The sequence below is a fragment of the Telopea speciosissima genome, chromosome 4 (assembly GCF_018873765.1).
Source record: "Telopea speciosissima isolate NSW1024214 ecotype Mountain lineage chromosome 4, Tspe_v1, whole genome shotgun sequence".
In the NCBI taxonomy this organism is placed as follows: domain Eukaryota; kingdom Viridiplantae; phylum Streptophyta; class Magnoliopsida; order Proteales; family Proteaceae; genus Telopea; species Telopea speciosissima.
In genome coordinates, this window is record NC_057919.1 from 6,743,475 (window position 1) to 6,765,182 (window position 21,708).

Below are 21,708 nucleotides of genomic sequence, written 5' to 3' on the forward strand. Positions count from 1 at the left end.
CTCCATCAAAATATTTTTGGTGGGATTCTCCATCACATTATTACCAAACAAGAAAGAATTATAAAAATGCTTAGCCCTAAAAACTTTAGCCCATAAATCATGAGAATTATTTAAAACCCTTTAAACAATTTTTAGCACTTTACATAGACATGTGACAATGTTGGATGGGTTAAAAAACACTCACAAGTAGATGGCAATGATGTGCACACCATGTACATTTAATTGAAGTACAAATCAACATGTGACATGGCTATAAATGACATACAAATTGGCATGATTCCAGCTCCTAGGTTTTAGGAATGTATCGAGTCTATCTTCAGAGTCAACTCGGGGGTAGCAAAAGCCCATCCCAGGAACAACCCTAGCAAATAACATAGAGGTGCACACCATGACGTGTGATAAAACGGTATCAATGTATCATGCATTAGAGGACAGTAAGGTTATTTTATGTGACAAAGAGAAAGATAGACATAGAGGTGCTTGTGTACCCTATTCCAACGAGTTAGAAAACTTTTCCCTTACTCTTCTGGATATTTCCATTTATACATTTCGAGAAGTTGGACAAACGAGGCTGAATAAAATGAACCAACCAACAAACCTAAGGTTTAAAATCCCAAAATTAGACATAGGGTCCCGTCGATCTCTATCAATTCAATCAAAATCATATTGGAATTATTTGAAAGGTTAAGAAATAGATTTGAAAAAGAAGCAAAGATTTCCATACATTTGTTTTTTTTTTTTTGGTTGAGTTTTTGTGTAAGTTTAATCGATTTTCTACTATTTTACTTACTAAAAAAAAAGAAAAAGAATTAGTGCATTAAAGTTCATTAAAAAAACAGTTCAGACATTAAGCATAATCTAGACAACAAAACACATATTCTTAATGAGGATAAGAAATGGTACGGGTGGGGTTTGTTCAAGCCAGCAGAGTCGGCCAATTCGATTAAACCTTAGAACAAACCTGTACCGTATATTATCTATATCAAGATACGTGCTGTGCTTTAGGGCCTCAGGGTCTAACTAACCTCAATTAGTACTCAATTATTATCATAAAGTGAAGGAAAGTATGACCATAGAGGGAGAAAACGGACAACGGAAATTAAGTGTTGGCAAAGAAATCTAATTGGACTGTTGCGAGTTGTGCGGTGATTGTCTGCTTTTATAAAACATATTTGTGATAAAATAAAAGGACCAAATTTTCGTTAAGCTACGATGAAGGACGAATATTTTCGTGGATAGTCATCATTGCATTTGGATGGGCATAAAGGAATAGTGAATGACATGTTCTTCAAAAATGTCATTCACTATTCCTTTATGCCCATCCAAATGCAATGATGGCTATTCGTGAAACTATTTCTCCATCATCGTAACATATATATAGGAAGAATAATGATGCACCTACTTTTATAGGTGAACCTTTCACTTGGGGGATACGGCCCCTCTCCGGCAAGTCCAGTGCCCAGAGAGTGTTTGGTGAGCATCCAACGGTGCTAGCCTATTGGGCACATTGGGATGCATGTCGAGTCCCACACAGACGCCTACATATCCCCATGCAGCCCAAAAGACTAGCATCATTGGATGTCTCACCAGACACTTCCTGGACACTAGGCTCGCAGGAGAGGAGCCCCGATCCTCACTTGAGAGTCAGATTTTTCCATAAATGGCCGTGTTGGGAATGATAGCTCAATTCTTTGTCTTTGTATCCATAACTGTCTAGGTGAAAGAAAACTTCAATAAAAAATGAACCAAAAAAAAAAATAAAAATAGAGAAATATTTTTCTTCACCTACTAATCAAAGGTCATTATTACTCTTCATATATGTTAAAGGTCAAAAATGCCCTTCACTATTGCTTTAACACCTATCCAAGCACAATGGTGGTTATCAATCATTCACCATGGTTTAAGAAACGCTCATAAACCAAAAAAAAAACCATCTCATGTATTTTCCTATAATCCCATGCTCAAAGAAAGATTGAAGGGGCATCAGCAATACGTCAAATTAAGAGGGCTTTTGGTCATTTCGATGGCTAAATGTCGCTTCGTGCATGTTGACGTGTAACAACTGAGGACCACGACTTGGTTTCATCCTTTCATGGTGACAGTTGAATGTCTATTTCGTCTGAAGAACATTTTCTCTTCTCCACTTGTTTTTCTTTCTTTACACACAAAATTCGAAAATTTATATTAGTTAAAAAATAATAATAATATATATTTTTTTATAAAACCACTGAGCAAGACCCGAAAGCTTCAAGACAATCTAAGGATCGAGGCAGTAAGAGCAGCAAAAGCTCTTCTGCTTGAAGAAGTGCAGTGACTCTGTTTCATACGAACCATCGTGAATGCAAGTGAAGTGAGTTCATACGAACGATTTTGAACTCTGAAAGCTGTAAGGATTCATTCACTTTTGATCATCTTTCATATGAAATTCTCAAACAATCTTGTTACTTCTGTACCAACCGTTAACGATTTCATGTTTCTGAGATTTTCTTTTCTCACTGTAGCGGAAATTTGAACTTTTCAGTATATTGGTGAAGATTGCGTTTCTACTGTGGAGCTCTGTTATCGTCACCGTCGTCTCTTTTCCTTTTTTCCTTTATTTTTAATATGATCGGGGAAAAAAAATAAAATTCCAATAGAATATTTTTCTAGCAATTTGAATAGTTATCAATGAATATTAAAAAAAAAGAAAATCTTGTCACTAGATTCTTTGGTGAAAACTCTCAGTAGTAGTTTTGATTTGGAAGGATTCTTTGAATGTTTACAAAGCATGCTTAATATGATTTGAGCAGAATCGATTGTTTTTAACGAAGATTCCTATAGATTTTGATAGTGATGATGAGAGAATTTTCATGATTTTCTGATTCAATGCAGGCAGGTTTAAGGGCTTCTCTTTTCTGTACACGAACAGTTTGAAATTGGAAGCTCAAGATCGGTACTTCTGAGTCCAATTGAAGTCTTTGAACTTGTGAATATGTTGGGAAGCCAGGTCAAAACCATGGACGTGGGAGTCGATAGTTCAGATCAGGAGCACAAGGGAGCAGAAAGGGTTTCCTCTTTCACGGAACCAGTTCATAAGTGGATGGCATTTGAAAGAGATATGATAACAGAGGATGTTGAAGCAGAGACTAGTAGAAGTTCAATGACAGATAATGATATTTCGGAGTTGACTGAAGCAAGTAGACCGCCTTCGGGTGATCAGTCTAATCAGATTCTAACAGATGCTTCAATGGCCGAAAGGGCTGCAGAATGGGGGTGGATAGTCAAGTCAAAGTTAGGAACAGGCAATCCCAAAGCAGTAGGACTAAGGTCGTCTGAAGATAAAATAAAAAATTCAGCAGGCAAATCCATAGAAATTGTAACGTCATCTGAAGAATTTGGATCTGATTCGGAGTTCCCGAGAGTCTCACAAGAGCTGAAGGATGCATTGGCTACACTACAGCAGACATTTGTTGTATCAGATGCCACCAAACCAGACTGCCCTATAGTGTATGCAAGTGCTGGGTTTTTCACTATGACCGGTTATTCAACAAAGGAAGTCATTGGAAGGAACTGGTAAGTATTGCTTTACAGTGCAGAAAAGCCATAACTTATGTACAACTTCTCTGTGTAATTAATCTATCCGAGGGAAACATATATGGGCAGTTCTCTGCAACTTCTACTGTCCTATTTGTGCATGGCAAACATATATGATTGGGGTTAAAATTCTTGGATTCAGTGAAGATCTCCCAGACCAAACTTGGTCCCATTGCTTCAGTTAGTCCTTCCTTCTTCCAAAATTTTCTGATAGATGAATTCCTTGAGCATAACATGACTACTGTTAATTTTAAGATCAAGTGGAAATCCCTTTTGTATTCCAATCTGTTACTGTAATTGGAGTAAGGGAATTTCTGAGGTAGTCTATTCCAATTGGTTAAGTTGATCAATTTTTAAACTCTTCCTTTTCCTTGCAGCCGCTTTCTTCAGGGACCTGATACTAATCAAAACGAAGTTGTAAAAATAAGAGAAGCTGTAAGAACTGGGAAAAGCTATAGTGGCAGACTCTTGAATTACAAGAAGAATGGGACACCTTTCTGGAATCTTCTCACCATCACACCAATAAAAGATGACACTGGGAAGGTTATCAAATTTATAGGGTGAGCCATTTTGATATATTCAGTCTTATGCTATCCTTCTGTTCTGTTTTAAACTCTACAGTTAAATCATGTCATGATGTGAATAGAACCATACCCTTTAGAATTGCTAGCTTTGTTTAGCTTTCTGAAGTCTAAATTGGTATCTTTAATCAAGCATGCAGTACTTGGAGGAAACTTTTGTTGTAAAAAATGACTCCAATCTGGCATGTCTTGCCCCTGTAGCTTTTGACTCCTCTCCTTGGAGGGCATCCCCCAATGAGACATCCGATGGTTGGACTGTGCTGCACCTATCCCGACGTATTCCTAGTCAGCCATCAGGATGTGTGCGGCACAGCTCAGCCATTGGATGCCTCATTGGGTGATGCCCTCCAAGGAGAGGAGCCCAGGCCTATGAAAGCTGGAAACTTCTTTTAACTGTTAATTTTTTGTTTTTTGGATTTTTATAGATCTTTCAAATGTTGTTATTAGTAATTTAGATGAGCAGATAATGAAACATGTAGGGACTAGAATACATGTGTTTTTTAAATTGAAAACTCATAGTTATATGCTTATGGAACTATGCTTATGGACTCAATTTCTCTTAACTCACGGTGAAGAAAGAAACTCTTCATCCACAGGATCTTACCCGCTCTATCTCTTTTTTTATTTATTTGATAGAAAGAGCTGAAATATTATTAGGAAAACTAAAAACATTGGTTATTTTTCGCTAAACATAATTTCCCTGCAAAATATCCATCTATTTTGAGGAGCATCCTGGTACGTTACAAATTTTCTTTGCATGCAAGTTACAAGACGGTTTTTTTATTTATTTTGGGTAATGAGTTACAAGATGGTTATGAATGAAAATGACATTGATATAAAATAATTCGATCCCCAACTCCAATGACAAAATTTTCACTATTTTTTTTTAGGTTACAATTTACATCAAATTATAACATTGGTAAACATGAGTGGTTATATGTGACGAGAATCTCACATCCATCTTATTGTGAATTATTTGCTCAAAACAAGTAAAGGAAGTGTTGTTAAAATTGAATTCAAGTGATAAAAACAATTATAAAATGCTACTAAATTCTTTATGGTAAAATATCATCCTTCTAATGGGAAAAAATCTCTACTTGGTGGTGTTTCCTAAGTCCTCTCATAGGACACCATGAGATGATGCCACTGCCCCCCTAAGTAGATACCCAAGCGTGCTCCCCTATTGATCCAAATGCTTGTGTAGAGACCATACAACCAAGTAGAGATCTCTTGCCACCTTGTAATTTATGAATTTTTTAACTTTTTTCTATGCTTATTTTAGATTGAAGATGAAATGGACATGAAATCATTTATATGTTTTACTTGGTTTAATCATGATTGGTTATCTTAAGCCTAACACCATTGAACCACTAAAGGCATTTTAGGTGATCAAATGTTAGTCTCGATTATAATGTTTCGCTTTAGGAAAAAGATCGTTGCTTATCACATGGCTCCTTAAGAAATAAAAAATCTCACCCCAATTGATGTCCCAACGATCTCTAGCTCTTTTTGTTTAATGTATAAAAAGGTTTTGTTTTTCCTATATCATCTAATATATCTACAATTTCTTAATTTTTTTGGTATTGAGAAAAAGAACGATGTAGGTTTCGTTGTGTCCATGCCTATTGGAGGCGCTATTGTACGCTACACAGACACACATTGGGATGGGGACTGAATTTCTTTTTTGCCCTTGAACCACCCCCACGTGAGGCCGGGATTCGACCCCAACACTAACTAACACCTTCCGGCAGCGCTGGAAATTAAAAAAAAAAAAGAAAAAAGTAAAAGAATAAGGCTGCGCTAGTATTTTGATATCGAATCCCGCTTCCCGCCAGGTTTAGGGTTTTAGGCTTTTTAGCTGCAATAAAGCATTAAAGCTTGGCACAGATCTTGATTTTATTTGTGCGAACGAGCTGGGGCTGGGAGATGAAATTAGAACTCCCGAATACCAACCTGGGGATAAGGGTCTCTCTCGTGAGTCTTGGATCTATCACTCATTCACTCTCTTGCCAACTGCAATATCTATCTTAAAGAAGAGAAGGGGAGGGAAGAAAAATATGCAGAAAAGATCACTTGCGAGCTATTGTTGATTGCCACGGTTTCCTCCTAAAGTCGTAACAAGGAATCGTGGAAAACTCTGGCCTTATATTTCTTCTTGACACCCGATGATGGCTCATGGCCGGGAGCAGAGTGCTTCTGAGAACCCACAAATTGTATTCAGAATAATTAATGGCAGTTCAGAGTTCAGAAATATAAACCAATTTGTCCTCCGAGGAATAGGGTTTCGAATGCATGTAGTGCCGATAATGGTGGCTCCATGTGGGAAATGAACTGTCGTTCAAACTGACACCAAACATGGCTGGAGAGAAAGATAAATTCTGCATTGCGGAGTTCGTAAGGTGGCATCTATTGTATATCTGAGTGACTACAGAGGTATCATTAGATGTTCTAATTTATAGCGATTAGGAAATAGATGCCTTCACATGCCTTCACATGCCTTCATTGCTTTGATGTCGTTTCTCTACGACTTATCAGGCCCTATTCTTTAATTGGGTTCGGTATTTTCACCACTTGCTTGATCCAACTCGACTAAGGGCTGGGGATGAATTCCTAACTTGTCTTATTGAGTGCATCTTTCTGGTGCTCCGGTTAATCGTCATTAAGACAACAACCCTACCATGTTCAACACTTTCTGCGTTGCCAGAACTATATTTCGACTCTCTGGTCTGAATTCCTCCCCCCTCTCTTTTTCTGTGACCAGTCTGTAACTATCATTTAGTTCAGATACTTTGATGCCTATCTAGAAATTATCTTTTCAGTAAGTGGCGTGTTTTAGAATTTACCTTAGTTGGTCATCTCTCACTGCATTTCTACAGTTATGTTTTGAATTAGTCTATATGCAATTAATGTAGATTTCGTTCATAAGGCATAACGACTCCTCCTTTTTTCTCCTGAAATGCTAAAAACACTTGAATTATTACGGCAGGATGCAGGTTGAGGTTAGCAAATACACTGAAGGCCTAAATGACAAGGCTTTGCGACCAAATGGCTTGCCCAAGTCACTGATCCGCTATGATGGTTAGAACACATATCTAATGTAGTCTTTTGACAATGACCACATACACTTATCTTTGTCTATAATCTGGATCTTTGATTTGTTTTGGCATGTCAGCACGCCAGAAGGAGAAGGCCTTAGGTTCCATCACAGAGGTTGTACAAACTGTGAAGCACCCGCTAGCTCATATTAAAGCCACAGATCATGAGACACTTGCAAAGCGTGAGGAGCCAGAGAAATTTAACCTTGATTATGTACTTCCAAAATCTTTAGAAGCTGAGAACCTAGGCACAACGGATATACAAACTCCTCAAATGAATGTCAGAAGTGATGTGTCTAGAAAGAATTCTTGTCAAGATGCTGGAAAGAGCTCTAGAAAATCAGGGCGCATTTCCTTGATGGGGTGAGTTCTTATTCAAAATTTTCTTATAATTATGGAAGACTAAACAAGTAAATTATGGACGAGAAAGAAATGACATTTCCCTTTTCCTGTTCGATGTATGCCAACCATGATACTTTCTCTGTAGCTCTTTTAGTTGATATTCTGCTTTAAAAGTTTGATCAGATAGATCTTGTTTTGATACCATACTAAGTGATGCTTATTGTTGTAATTGCAATTCTTGTTCTCCTTTGATTTGGCTTCTTGTGGTCTTTGAGTTGTCTGGACTTTTTTTTTGGTTACAGCTTTTGTGAAAGATATTTTTAAGCTTTTGTAATCAACTGTGAAAAAGTTTCTATGTTGACTCTTATAATTAATGCTATTATTTAAAACTTTTATTAGTTCTGAACTTTTGTAGCCCACAGAGTAAGAATTTTTACATTAGAGAACTGTATAAAACTGATATGGACAGAAATGGACCATTACAGACTGATATGGTATTGATGCACTCGATACATAGGCTGCCAAGACCAAAAACTCCCAGTTTTTGAAAGAAAGCTTCTTTCTACTCTGATTCTTTTGGCTGAACCTAAGAGGATCCTAATTACACTGAAAAACAACTTAGAAGAAGTGACTAAACAAGAAAAAATTTGCACTTGCCAAGGAGATTTGAACCACGTAGATTTTTATTTTCAAACCTTCTTGCTTAATTGCTTCTTATTACTTATTAGTAGATTTGATATTGCACTTGCCAATGGAGATTTGAGTCACACAGATGCGGCGAAGACATGGATAATCTGACATTGGTTGGATATCATTATTTTTTGCTTATTTATGGTGCACACTGCTTAAAAAACACTAGTTTTGCATTATCATAAGCGTATCCATGCGTATCAAAGCATATCTAGCGTCTCTCCAATCTTAAAACCAGCTTTTCGATACGCTACTTGGTACCGATTCTTTACACCTTGACTACTAATCTTAACCATCTACATTAGAATCATGGTCGTACTAGTCTACAACCTGATAGAATTTTACTAATCCTTTTAGCTGCCTTTGTCAAGATGATTTGATGCAAGATCTGAACCCATCATTGCAGGTTTAAAGGTAGGTCTCTAAGCTTGGCAGAAAGGCCTGAGCCCATGACTGATCCAGAGGTGTTGATGACCAAAGATGTGCAACGGACTGATAGTTGGGATCGTGTGGAAAGAGAAAGGGATATACGCCAAGGAATTGACTTAGCTACAACATTGGAACGCATTGAAAAAAATTTTGTGATCACAGATCCTAGACTTCCTGATAACCCAATTGTAAGATTTGAGTTTAGAGAAAATATTTTGGCTGGCTTTTCCCAGATTACTTTTTTGACATGTCATTTTGTATGTAAATGTATAGTTCTTTAGTTCTATACTTTCTATACAAAATTCAATATTTCAGCGTAGTTGTCAAGGTGGCTAGGCATTCAGGAGCCCTTTGCTGGAAGGGCACCTTGGTCGCCTAGGTGATACCTTGACCCCTTGTTGGTGTCACCTTGATTTTATCCCTCATCCAACACCTAGGATCGCCTAGACGCTGTGACAACTATGTTTGTCAGAGTGTTTGAAGGTCATATTTTGTATTTATTTTCAAAATTATTAATCTTTTCTGCCTTTATTTTTTTTTCTTAATTTTCATTGAACTTCCCCCATATCCTGTACTGTGGATCAGGGTTACATTCAAGGGTTGGTAGCAGGTTTACTAGACCCTGAATTGGACCTGAGCCGTTATCATTCCTATCTGTGCCCCCTTTGTCCGCAAGCATTCAATAATCTAGTGCATCTGTCTTTCAAAGTGCTACTTCCACATAAGGGTGCAAGATCTGCTTGAACCGTTGAGTAGAAATTAAAATGGTTTTATTCGTTAAAGGATCTAAATATTATATAGTTACTTTTCATGTGGACACTTACATCCATATGAACTTCACTTGAGTTGTTGGATGTTAGTGTCTCAATATATCATGAATTACAGTTTTGATTGTGATACATTTGACATGCAGTTAAAACTTTTGTGTTTTCCCTATTGTTTCCAAAAGAATGGCTCAATCTGGTGCAATGTTTTGTAGATATTCGCATCTGATAGCTTTCTTGAGCTGACGGAATATACTCGGGAAGAAATATTGGGAAGAAATTGCCGGTATGAGATTCTCCACAGTTGGCTATTATATAATTTTTTAAAAACTATTTAACTTGCATGCACACACATGCTCGGAGACATATAAATAAATACATGTTCTGGAAGACGAAGACGTTGGGTATTGTAGGTTGAAGGTTGACACCTATGTCTGGTATATGTACACTGCCATCTGTTCTGGTGTAATGGATAGGTAGGTATGGGTTATATTGAGTTATTTAATGTTAGTCCTAGAGTTGTGCTGGTTTCTGTGAGGCCCTACATTCACTTTAGTTTAGTCTGGTATCTCCAACCGGCATATCAATAGCATTATATAGTTGTATGCTCTTTGTATCTTGAGTCTCTTTTTATAGGACAATATTTTTCTTTTTAAGCTTCATTGGTCATCTAGGTTTCTTCAAGGACCTGAAACAGATCAAGGAACTGTCTGCAAAATAAGAGATGCTATAAGCGAGCAGAGAGAAATTACTGTTCAGTTGATTAACTACACCAAGAGTGGTAAGCAAAGCAATGCACTTCTCCATTTAAATGACATTGCTCACATGCATGATTGACAGATTGATGGGAATATTTTATTCTCCTTGTGAATTTTTTTTGAGCCATTAGTTTTGTCATACTTAGTCTTAACATTTATTTTTTTTGTTGTGCTCTATTCTGTGAAACTTGGGATTTGCAGGGAAAAAATTTTGGAATCTGTTCCACCTGCAACCCATGCGTGACCAAAATGTAACTATGAGATCTGTATTCTTGATTCTTGTCTTATTCCATGATTTCCACTGCCTCACTTATGATGCAACTTTTCTTTATACTTTGCTGATTGCTGTAGAATTTTTATTAGGGTGAGCTTCAATACTTCATTGGCGTGCAATTAGATGGAAGTGATCATGTCGAACCCCTTCGAAATCGCCTTTCGGAGAAGAGAGAACAGAAAAATGCTAAGTTGGTATGCAATTTTGTTTGTCTCATCCTACTACTGCTCTCTCCTCCCCCCCCCCTCTCCCCCGGACACGTTCTTTGCAATGTTTTCAATTGGTAACCAAATGAAACTTCTATTCATATAGCAAGGATTGTAAAGTTGTACATAGACAAGTGGTTAGTATTTCTTTTACACTTCTGTACAAAGCAAAAGGAAAAGAGAGTGGTTTTTTGATGTTCATGATTGGTGGGGGCCAGGATGAACCCTAGGCTCAGGCTAAACACCTCCCTTACAAGATCCCAAGTAAACCCAAATCAAAAGCTTAACAAAAGTCAACCTTCTCAGATGAAGGTCAAACTCTAGCAGTTGCTCATAAACAGATACAACAATGATCCGATGGTCAGATTAAGAGTAATTAGAGAATGAGTAAATCTGAAACAGAAATTAAATGGGTAAATTACACGTCACCCCCTGGTTTTCAAACGAAACTTAAATCACCCCTGGTTTTTGAAAATACTCATATCACCACCTGTATTAGACCCCAATATGACAAATTAGTCCTTACCGTTAGTTTTATGCTGTTAAGTGATGATGTCAGCCAGTTAAATAAATTTAAATCCCTAAACTACCCTTGACCAGTGTTGATTTACGATTTTACCCTTGAAACTAAAAACCCCAAAATCAGTCATCTTCCTCACAAACAGTCCCCCCAATGAATCTGGTTTCCCTCTCTTCTATTCTTCTTCTTCTTGCTGTTATTTTCTGTTTCCCTTGAGTTCCCCACCCCCTGTTTTGCGCACAAACAGTCCCCCCCCCCCCCAATGAAATCCGTCAAAGACCGCTGGAATCGCCGCAGAAAGAAGTCACCCCTAAAGAATATTTCCAACGCCTCCTCCATCATCGTTGCTTCCATCAACAAATCCTTCTTCTCATGTCAGTCGTCAAGATCTTCACCAAATTAGCCAAGATCAGCACCCCAATTCACCGAAAAAGGGTTCCAAATCTTGAAGAAATGCAAAATCGAAGACGAAGAAGAAGCAGCAGCAGCAGAGATTGCAAAGAATCAGATCTGCCGATCTCTGTTTCACAGTAATGGGCTCCCGCCTTTAGCTTTCCTGAGAAAAAGACTGTCTTTTTGGACCTTGATGGGACTCTGATTTATTCCAAACCAGACCCTCCGCCAGAGAGGTACGATTTCGTGGTTCGGCCGAGGATCGAAGGGGAATTCATCGACGATTACCAAGAAAAAAAAAACTCATTACAGATATCTGTAACCTAAACAAAGCTCGAAAACATTTTCAATTAACGCGGAAAAATTCAGATTCATAATAGAGAACAGTGAAATTGAGAGATGACTCACCGAGAATCTGACGCAGATTCGAAACGTCTCGAGGAGGAGGAATCGTGCCAGGGCCTTTGAACACATCTGTACAGCAATTGATGGCAAATCGTCTTCCTACATTTCTTCTTCTTCTTCTTCTTAATTTTACGCAGAGTCCCAACGTCGTCTTTCTTATTCTTCTTCTTCTCGATCAAACCAGCCTCCATCGTCATCTGGAATGACAAAACCACTTCCAAAATCTCTCCTAGCCGCAGATCAAGCGATCAAAATCTCCTTCCCTACCACCTGACCATGAATCCTAAAACTGCGAATTCTGCTATGAAGACGGATATATCTGTTAGAATGGGGAAGAAGACACAGTAGAGTCGGATTTTGTTGAAAGGCGCATAGGTAGTAGAGGAGGACTAATTGATGGTGAAGTGAACTGAGAATCATTTGTTTTTTTTTTAAATCTAAAGGGTAAATATGTCATTTCACTTTTTGGTTAGATTTTAGTTAACACCGTAACTGTAGAGGGGGACGGATGAGTATTTTCAAAAACCAGGGAGTGATTTGAGTTTCGTTTGAAAACCAGGGGGTGACGTGTAATTTACCCAAATTAAATTACTCAAAATAAGAGATTCAAATTAACTTCAAAGCCTGGTTGAGTTTCGCTCTTGGATGGCTTATTCAAATCCCAAATTCTGATTTAAATCTAATGGCTGGATTTAAAGTAATCAAACAATATTCAGATCTGATTCAGAAAACAGGCAGAATCAGGAGAAATTTAATTAAATCAGATCTGTGAATCAGATCAGCACCAATCCTTGGTTGAAGGTACCTCTTGAGAGGGGCTTTGAAAACGCAAAAGTAGGGAGGAATGTGATGGACAGATTCCTCACTATAAGGAATCTCGAATCTGATAAAAAGAATTAAAAAACAGAGTAGCCACTAGGTCAATTTGAGAGGGTTTTGACTGTGATGATTATCAGTATGAACAATAGTGATGCAGATCCAAGCATCCGCAAGAAGAAGAAGAAGAAGCTCTAAGATTAGGGCCAAGTGTTAGTAGCCTTAGTTATACTTAGTTTATTTTACATTCCATACTTAGTTTATTTTCAGTTAATTGTAAACTTAAATTGAGCCGGTTCAGACCATGGTCCAATTTAAGTGATTAATTCCTATTGGTTGTTAGGTTCTTATTTCCTATTGGTAGATAGAGAATCTTTTAAGTTTTAGCTTTAAATTAAAATGCCCCTCCCCCTCCACGATTTAAGAAGGGGAGTGATTCATATTTGTAATAGGATTTGGGCCTTAGGCCATATTATAAGTTAATAAAATCGTGGGAGGCTCCCTCACAGTTCAGATTTCAGAAATTAAACTTTGTTTTGCTTGCTGCCTTTGCTGCTGCTGCTGCTGCTGCTGCCTTGCTCCTTTGAGAGTGTTGCCTTGTGAGTAATATCAAGGTGAAGGGATTCGTGGACCTCCAATCGACTCCTTGCGTCTTGTGGACCGGGAGGATCTTCTTCTCATCTCCTTGCATCTTGTAGATCGGGAGACCCTATCTTCTTCAAGCTGCTGCCATTGAAGATATTCAATTACAATTAATTTACTGTTTCAGCGTTCACATTCTTCTTCTAATCCTCTAACCTAAATCCCATTAATCCCCAATCGATCCACTAAACCCTAGTTCAATCTACATCCTGTCCAGCTCAATCCCACTATCCTATTTCATCCAAATTTCAACCACAGCTCCATTAGATCTTCCCCTCCACTCGACCTTAGTTTCAGATCCATCCTAACACTTAAACCCTAAAATCCCCTCAACCTCTATTAAACCCAAAACCCTAGAATTTACAGATCCATCACTTCTAGCCATCAACTCAGCCCCAAGCCTTGGCCGAGTACTCTCCTCTATCATTAGAAAACTTAACCTGAACCCCTTCCCTGAATTTCCATCCTAAACCCTAAAACTTATCTCTCTTACCTCCCCCAAAATCCAAAACCCAAAACCCTAATTTTCTAATTTTGAAAATCTCACTCAAACATCATCAATCCTAGTTCATTAAACTTCTAAAAACCTTCGTAGCTTTACCAAATAAGGTCCAACTCTATTACTTTAAACCAAATAATGTAGCCTAGGTAGGACAAAGCCCACTAGGAACCAGGGGAACAAGGTTATGTAGTAGGGTTGGCCAAATGGACAGTTTTAGGTAATTAGGTCACAAACTAGGGTTAGGGTTAGGGTTTCGAACTAGGGTTTATTTGGTATTGAAATGCAGGTTTTTATGAGTCTAATGGTATAAGTTGGATCGAATTTGGTTGAGGTTGGAAATCTAGGGTTTCGGGTAGGATGCCTTATGAAAATGGACTGTTTGTGAGATCTAGGGTTTAGGGGCAGATTTTAGGAAATGGGCTTATAGGGTTTTAATATGCAGGTTTAGGGGATCCTAATGATGTAAAGAAGTTAGGGTTTGTATAGGTTTTCAAATTCTGCTATAGGGGGCAGAATTAAGTTGCAGGTTTAATGGAGGTCGAATGTGATGGGTGAAGAGAAATAGATCAGGTTTGTATAAAGGAAAACAAAGGGCAGCAGGTTCACTTACTGTAATGCAGAAATAAGGCAGCAGCTTGAAGATTGATAGAACCTCCTGACCTTCACAGTGCAAGGAGTCGCAGGAGTCCACCCACCCTTCACCACCTTGAGTCCACAAGGATGCAAGCTCGCAGAGGAGCAGAGGCAGCAGCACGCAGGCAGCAGTTTCAGATTGAAACAAGAGTTTTTTTTTATGCAAAAATTAGTGGGGGAGCCTGCCCACGATAGATATATTTATACTGAAAATTAGGGGCCAAAAGGCCTTACACATAATCAGATTTGAACTGGGAATTCCAGTTCTAAATTCTAGAAGCAATCCTAGTCAGATTAGGAGTAATGACTCTTAACCTGAATCCTAATAACAACACAGCAGACTCATACTCTAACTGGGAGTACAAGCTTAAACAAACAAATAAACAAATAAGTCATCCCTCTAAAATCGTGGAGGGGAACAAAAGACTATTTTAACCCTATTAACTAAAACATTTAAAAACTAATTATGGAAAATAGAAGGCTCCAACGAAACAGGCCCAGTTAAGGGCTTTTCTTCTTCTTTCGCAGGCTTGGACCTGCATCACCTAACCCTAATTCTAACCTAAATCCTCAATTCTGCCCCAATTGGCCAGCAGATTGAAAGGTCCTGGTTACTTGGCTCCTAGTAGACCCTTTGTCTATCTAGGACTACATTAAATAGGTAATCAGGAAATAAAAGAGATGATAATCTTACCCAAACTCAGATTAAATAGTTAACAGCAAGTTTGAATAAGAAGTTAAGAACAGATGCAGAAAAGCTTACTTGAATAAGAGAAAACAGAGTAAAGGAGGAGGACAAATAATTATGGCTTCCCACCAAGAACAAGGAACAGAGTCTCACTGCCCTCCAAGGATCTCTTACCCTCTACTGAATCGCACAACTCTCCATTGAAGCAAAATCTCAAGCCAAGGACCATTATAAGTATTTATAGAAAACCGAATAACATTCCTAATCTAACTAGGAAAGAAAAATATTATTGCTAATAGAAACATACTACTAGAAGGAAAATTTATCATGCAAGGTGAGGGAATTCTAAATTAAATAGACAAATTCTCCTTGCCTGCATTAATGATCCCTCAAAATGGACTCATACTTGCTGTCTAAAGCTGCTGTATCCACCTTTGGAGTTCTTTCAAAGTATGGGAATCTGCATGTATTCTTCAATGCCTGTGCAATTGAGAGCCATCATTGAAGGTTCTTCTATTATGTTCCTTCCAAATGCCCTAACGAATGGGATCAGAATCCGGACAATGCTTTCACAAAATGCACATGATTTATAGGTGTTACGCACAAGTCCACACCATCCCAAGAAAACATAGAACTTTCAACTCCAATCTGTCCATTCCACATCACATTGGTTAAATAGTTGACTCATATTTTTAATTTTCATCCTATCACATTTTGCCTATATTGGCAAATCAGAATTGGCACTATTTATGTGGTCCTTCATAAGCATTATTATGAATAGATCAATCTTTCATTCCAGATTATGTTAAACCTTCCAATATGTCCTGGTTTGCCACAGTTTGAGTCATGTATATTTTAATTTGGAGAACCCTGAAGGTTATGACCCGCCTCACACATCTGAGTCCGTCATGTCTTTGTAAGACCTATCATTTTTTTCTTTCTAGGTTTCCCAGGAAATGAAGAAAGGTGTTAACATTTTCAGCACCTTCAGGCTTGACTCGCTATTTCACCTACTCCACCAGCTGAAAATTCTTCAGGAGAACATCAACTTTATGTAATCCTAGTACCATATAAAGATGAGATCCAGCTCCACGTTTCAGTGGGTAGATGAGTAGATCAGTTTAAGTTTCTGTATTCAGTCTCATTGTGTAAGTTTAATATTTTGAAACTTCAAATATTTGCAGTGTCTTTTCTTCTCCTGTATTTTTTTTCACAACTTGCAATATTTGATTTGTTTTTAATTAATGGAACATAATTTGTATATTCACCAAAAATATGAAATGGTCAGTAAGATGGCCAATAATACAACTGGTAACACTAGTGTACATGGATGTCCTTGTCACATGTCAGTATTATATAGAGTTGACATGGTAACCTAAGTTAGTGGACTCCAAGTACTGTTGATTTCATCAATGGGAGAAATAGCAAATTATCATAAAGCTTTTACTTAGTTTTCTTTTATGGTCTTTTGCCTACAAAATCATTAGAATTTCAGCCTAAATGGCATTCATTGTGCTCTAAATTTTTCATCACTTTGGCATTTGTTTTTTTCCTTTCCAGGTAAAAGTGACTGCAGAAAATGTTGATGAAGCTGTTCGAGAGCTCCCAGATGCCAACTTGGTAAGGTACACTTTTGCCACTGTGTTGTGTTTGTACAGACTGCAGAGACATAAGTGATCTCATTATCATTGTTTAAAAAACCTCCATTATGCTCATGCTGTATCCTTGTAGGTGTTTGGACTTTCCATAACCAATATTTTATGGTATGATTTTTCTAAACTGTTACATACAAATGAAACTTGTGCCAATACCAAGATGAAAGAAGATGCTCGTTAAGCTTGTGCCTAACAATCTGAAAGATTATGCCGATTAAGCTACCTACTATGTAATCTTTCCCTCTCTTAGTTGAAACTGAAAAATAATCACAATGTTTGAGGAAGGTACTTTATTTTGTGTTTATGTGTACAAATTTGTGTGCACCTGGCACACATATAGAAGAAAACAATACCGGTCCATTGTCAGTTTCCGGACATAGAAGTATAGAACTACTTGTGAATTGAAGAGAAGAATTTTTCAGGGTCATATCTGATTATGAATTGAGAAGTTTAGGAGATTATGGAGAGGGAAAAGCAAATTCTAAATTCAAATTGGTCCTATTACCTACCTCCTAGATATACTTTTCCCAGAATCGATACAACTCCATGTTCTTGAAGGTATACACTAAAGATTTTTGAAATCCTTGAGGGATCAATTAAAGCTGTGAGGATGTCTATTAAACGGGTTGCTGGGCTGTTCTGCTATAGGCTTGATGAAGTCAATGTGCGGGTCCAGTGGAGGACAAGTTTGAGCTCAATTTTTGGTCCATTTTAATGCATAATGAAAGGCTCACACAGGCCAATGAAGCTGAAATAGTGCTGAAAAAGAGTGTTGATCTACTTTCTTTCATGACCTTTGCGTTCTGATAATTGTTGTAGTCATTTTTTATTATTGTAATGGAATTAATTTCTTACACTTAAAACCATGAGAAAACCTTAGCTTCATAGTTTGTTAAATGCACATCTATACTCAAAATTTTACATTTAGATAGAGGTCAGTACATTAGTTAAATATATACATTTTGCACATTTGTGATGTGGGGGTTCTGACATTGATGGCACCAAGCCCCAGTGAGCTAAAACTTATTTCTAGAAGGGTTTGGATATCTTTTTCTATGACTTTATAGAGTTCTCTCTGACGTTGGTCCTTTCTTCAGTTTTCTATGCTGCCATTTGTTATGTGCTTTCATTAGGTTATCAAATCTTCCCCCGCCCTCAAAGAATATGTTACTTAAAAATTGAAGTTTTTAAATCATTGATGCCTCTGTTTGTTGTTTTGCCATAATTGCCGCCTATCCTTTATTGTAACTGATTTACTTTTACTATTGTGTAATTATTTCAGAGGCCAGAAGATCTGTGGGCAATCCATTCTCAGCCTGTCTTTCCAAGGCCTCACAAAAAGAACAGTCCTTCTTGGGTAGCAATACAGATGGTAAGTGTTTGAGTTAAAAAAAAACATTGCATTGTTTCATCCTGCTGATCCATACTCAATGTCTTCTGGTATGTATGTGCTTTCAAGATAAAACTGCTTTTGATCATGTACAGTGCTGTATGTCAAGTTTCTGTGTCATCTTGTGGAAGTCTGTTGTCTATTGAAATTTGAATTCTTTTAATGCTGGTCCTCAGATTAATCTGCAATGAGAATTTATCTGATCAGACATTTGTTGTCGGCATGCTAATACCCTGCTCAATTATTGGGTGATTTTCTGGAAACTGGAGAGTTTGCTTTAATAATATGGAATCCAAATCCTTTCATGCTGGATGTCTAATGGCTAATGCTAATTTGAAACTTGGAGTTGTTTATGAGGTGGAACAAGACCAGGGGTCCAAGTTCTGAAGAATACTGATACTATCAAGGTTTAAAGTATCGGTATCGGGTATCGTATCGCTTGGGTGATTTTAAGAGACGTATTGTATCATATCGTATCATATCGGAGAAACGTATTGAATACTACATATATGCATAGAAATGGTCAAGATACATATGGAAATACACTTTTGGAACAAAAAACAACATATATAAGCAATATATAACAAGTATCATGCATAAACACTAAAATGGAGAATAATGTATAACCAAACAAGTGCATTAAATTGAAATTGTTATAAAAGATGAGGTTTCTTACATGTTGTAATTGTTTATAGCCATGAAGAGTATTAGATGATGCAAAGGATGATGTTGTAGCACTCCTTGATTCGTTTTTGAGTCCAAACGTGTTAAAAACCAAGATTAAATGCAAGATTTTAGACTCTTGGTTATGAGTTTTCCTTCATTTTTCCATTAGAATAGGAGTTGTATCGAGGTTTTGAGTGAAAAGGGCTTTTTTACGGATTGTATTGATGGTATTGGTATATATCGAGCCGTATTGGCCGATACGTATTAAACAACTCACAAAACCCTTTACCGGATGTATCGATGGTATCGATATGTATTGGTTGTATCGTATCATATCGGCTCGTATCGGCCGATACATTTCGATACAATCCGACAGTTCATTTTTTATTATAAAAAGAGATGTATCGGTATGTATCGTATCGGTATTGACCGATACCAATACGTATCGGCTGATATGATATGATACGTACCGAGACTTCAAACCATGGATACTGTTGGTCAAATGGAATGTTGTTGTCAGTATTGGCAACGTGTTTGGTCATACTGAAGTAGTGGCAGTGCACTTTGGTGATTTGGTAGAGCTGGATTGGTCAAATGGGCTTCTATACAGTGTCAAGGGCAGTTTAGTCATTTGGTAGGGTTACAGCGGCATCTGAGCATGGATGATGACTTTAGGCAGTATATTGGGTCCTTAAGCAGTGTTTGGCAAAGGCCCGAAGAAGCAAGTGAAGGCTTCGTACATCAAAAGTTGCGATTTCATAGGATTGCGCAGTGGGGGTCCAATTTGAAGCTATTTTTGGAAGTCTTAGTGACAGAACTGGGCGAAGCTCTCTTCACAAGAAATGTAATTCGTCAAATCGTGGTTACAACACATATGGTTTCGTGTCGTTTCAATGTTGGACGAGGAAGTTACAGATGTTTTCGTGTCGTTACGTGAAAACGGAGCGAATCTGGAGGATGTTTTTCCCATACTTAGCCAAAATTTTGGCTTAAATTTAAAAAGCAATTTTGTGGACAATCGATTGTCATTGTTTTGTTAAAGTCACAGATTCTTTTGGACCGTTGGATTGGATTCTAGTGGCTAAATTCCGTTTAGAGGATGCGGAATGACCAAGGCGAACTTGATGCTGGCGCTAGCACTCCTATTGGTTGGGTGCACCAAGGATTTGTGTACTAGTGCACCAAATTATCAAGCCTTTGTTGGTATTATGCAGGAAGTGTTTGGGTGTAAAGTGCTTACGCTGAATCCACTTGAGAGATTCCATTTCATTTAGTTTTGGTGGGGAAGCGTATAGAGCACGCTTTGGACAAGAGAATGTTCTCGGGAATAATCCTTTCAGAAGGCGCTTTAATGTTTTGAGTAAAAAAAGAAGAAAACTGACGATTATGCTACCTATCAGTGTGTCGTTACATGCGCCGCATCACGAGACTTCAATTTAATTATGATTCTGCCCTTGGTTACCAGTTTTGGAGCATTCAACTTTGGAAGGCCATATCTTGGCCATCCGGAATCAGAATTGAGTTCTGCAAAGTGCTGCGCGTTCACAGAGACGAGACCTATCTTTTTGAAGAATAAAAAAAGTGAAAACCTTCTGCAAAACACGGTTTTGCACAAAACTTATTTTGCTGGTTTTCTCGATTTGCGTGCACATAGGGATGCATGTAGCGTACTGACCGTGCGTCAGAGATACAGTGGAGCGTGGGAATACCTAGGGAGAGGTATTTCAGAGTTGAAAAACCATTGTCTCATAGTGTTGAGGGTTTGTCGTTTTTGAGGAGATTGAATACATTATTTGAGCACGTTCAAGGTTGTAAGTGCACGTCTAGTAATTGGTCATTAGTGGGAATACACGGGTAGAGGTATTCCGCAATTGAAAAATCCCTTTTTTATTTTTTTATAGAGTTTGTTGAATATTGTGAAACCCTAGGTTGTTGATGTAATGGGAGGGATTTAATCTTTGAATTTATATTGTATTTCCTAGCAAGTTGGGGCTTGTCTAGGGTTTGGGGTTATTGCCCTTGTTTGAGTTGCACCTCTGATTGAAGCAGGGATTGGAGTTCCTGGGCTGTTGTTGCAGTTAAAAAATTTGAGTAGTGTATTGAGCAATATACGAAACCCTGGGTAGGGTATTGCTCTGTAGACGTAGGTAGTCTGGCCGAACCATGTAATTTGGTGTCTTGTCTGCTTTACTTTCCATTGCATATATTGGAGTGTGTTTGATCTGCAGAGTGGGGTCGCACTGTCTGGTAGACTTAGCCACACAGTGGTTGCAAGGTGGACGTTCATGTGTTGTGGGATTGGTAATTACGGGATTGCCTCAGCCAATTAGGTTTGCTTGAAGTCTTCTCCATCGACGTCAACATAGGGTTGGAATTTAGGGATTATTTTTGAAGAATTTTGAAGAACACTCAAGGAACTAAATCTCGTGAGATCTCAAATTTTCTAGAGGTCGAGACTAGATGGCCTACGAGTTTAAAAACTACAATATCTCGTTTAGATCTCGGGTCGACTTAGATCTCGACCCAACTTACGTTATAAAAGTGCCAAATCTCGAGATAACTCGAGCTATCTCGAAATAACTCGAGCTATCTCGACCGAGAGGCTGCTCCACTGCTGCTGCCACTGGTTTTTCCCCATTTTGAGCTGGATTTCGTCGGAGAAGCTGCTACTCGCGTCATTCAGCTA

At 38.0% G+C, this 21,708-nt stretch overlaps 1 protein-coding gene across 3 annotated transcripts in view; it reads left to right on the forward strand.

Annotated features, from left to right (window-relative positions):
* Positions 1-2,951: 2,951 nt before the first annotated feature.
* The window catches only part of LOC122658573 (phototropin-2-like), a 45,824-nt gene continuing 27,067 nt past the window's right edge, over positions 2,952-21,708 (forward strand). For all 3 annotated transcript variants that reach the window (XR_006332462.1, XM_043853587.1, XM_043853588.1), the window contains exons 1-11: positions 2,952-3,552; positions 3,951-4,133; positions 7,141-7,232; positions 7,327-7,612; positions 8,688-8,898; positions 9,690-9,760; positions 10,149-10,255; positions 10,434-10,483; positions 10,596-10,700; positions 16,872-16,931; positions 18,249-18,338. Coding sequence is in view for 2 of the 3 variants with exons in the window: in XM_043853587.1 (XP_043709522.1) it covers positions 2,972-3,552; positions 3,951-4,133; positions 7,141-7,232; positions 7,327-7,612; positions 8,688-8,898; positions 9,690-9,760; positions 10,149-10,255; positions 10,434-10,483; positions 10,596-10,700; positions 16,872-16,931; positions 18,249-18,338 (1,836 nt within the window). In the remaining variant the exon portion in view is untranslated. The remainder of the gene's footprint in view (positions 3,553-3,950; positions 4,134-7,140; positions 7,233-7,326; positions 7,613-8,687; positions 8,899-9,689; positions 9,761-10,148; positions 10,256-10,433; positions 10,484-10,595; positions 10,701-16,871; positions 16,932-18,248; positions 18,339-21,708) is intronic.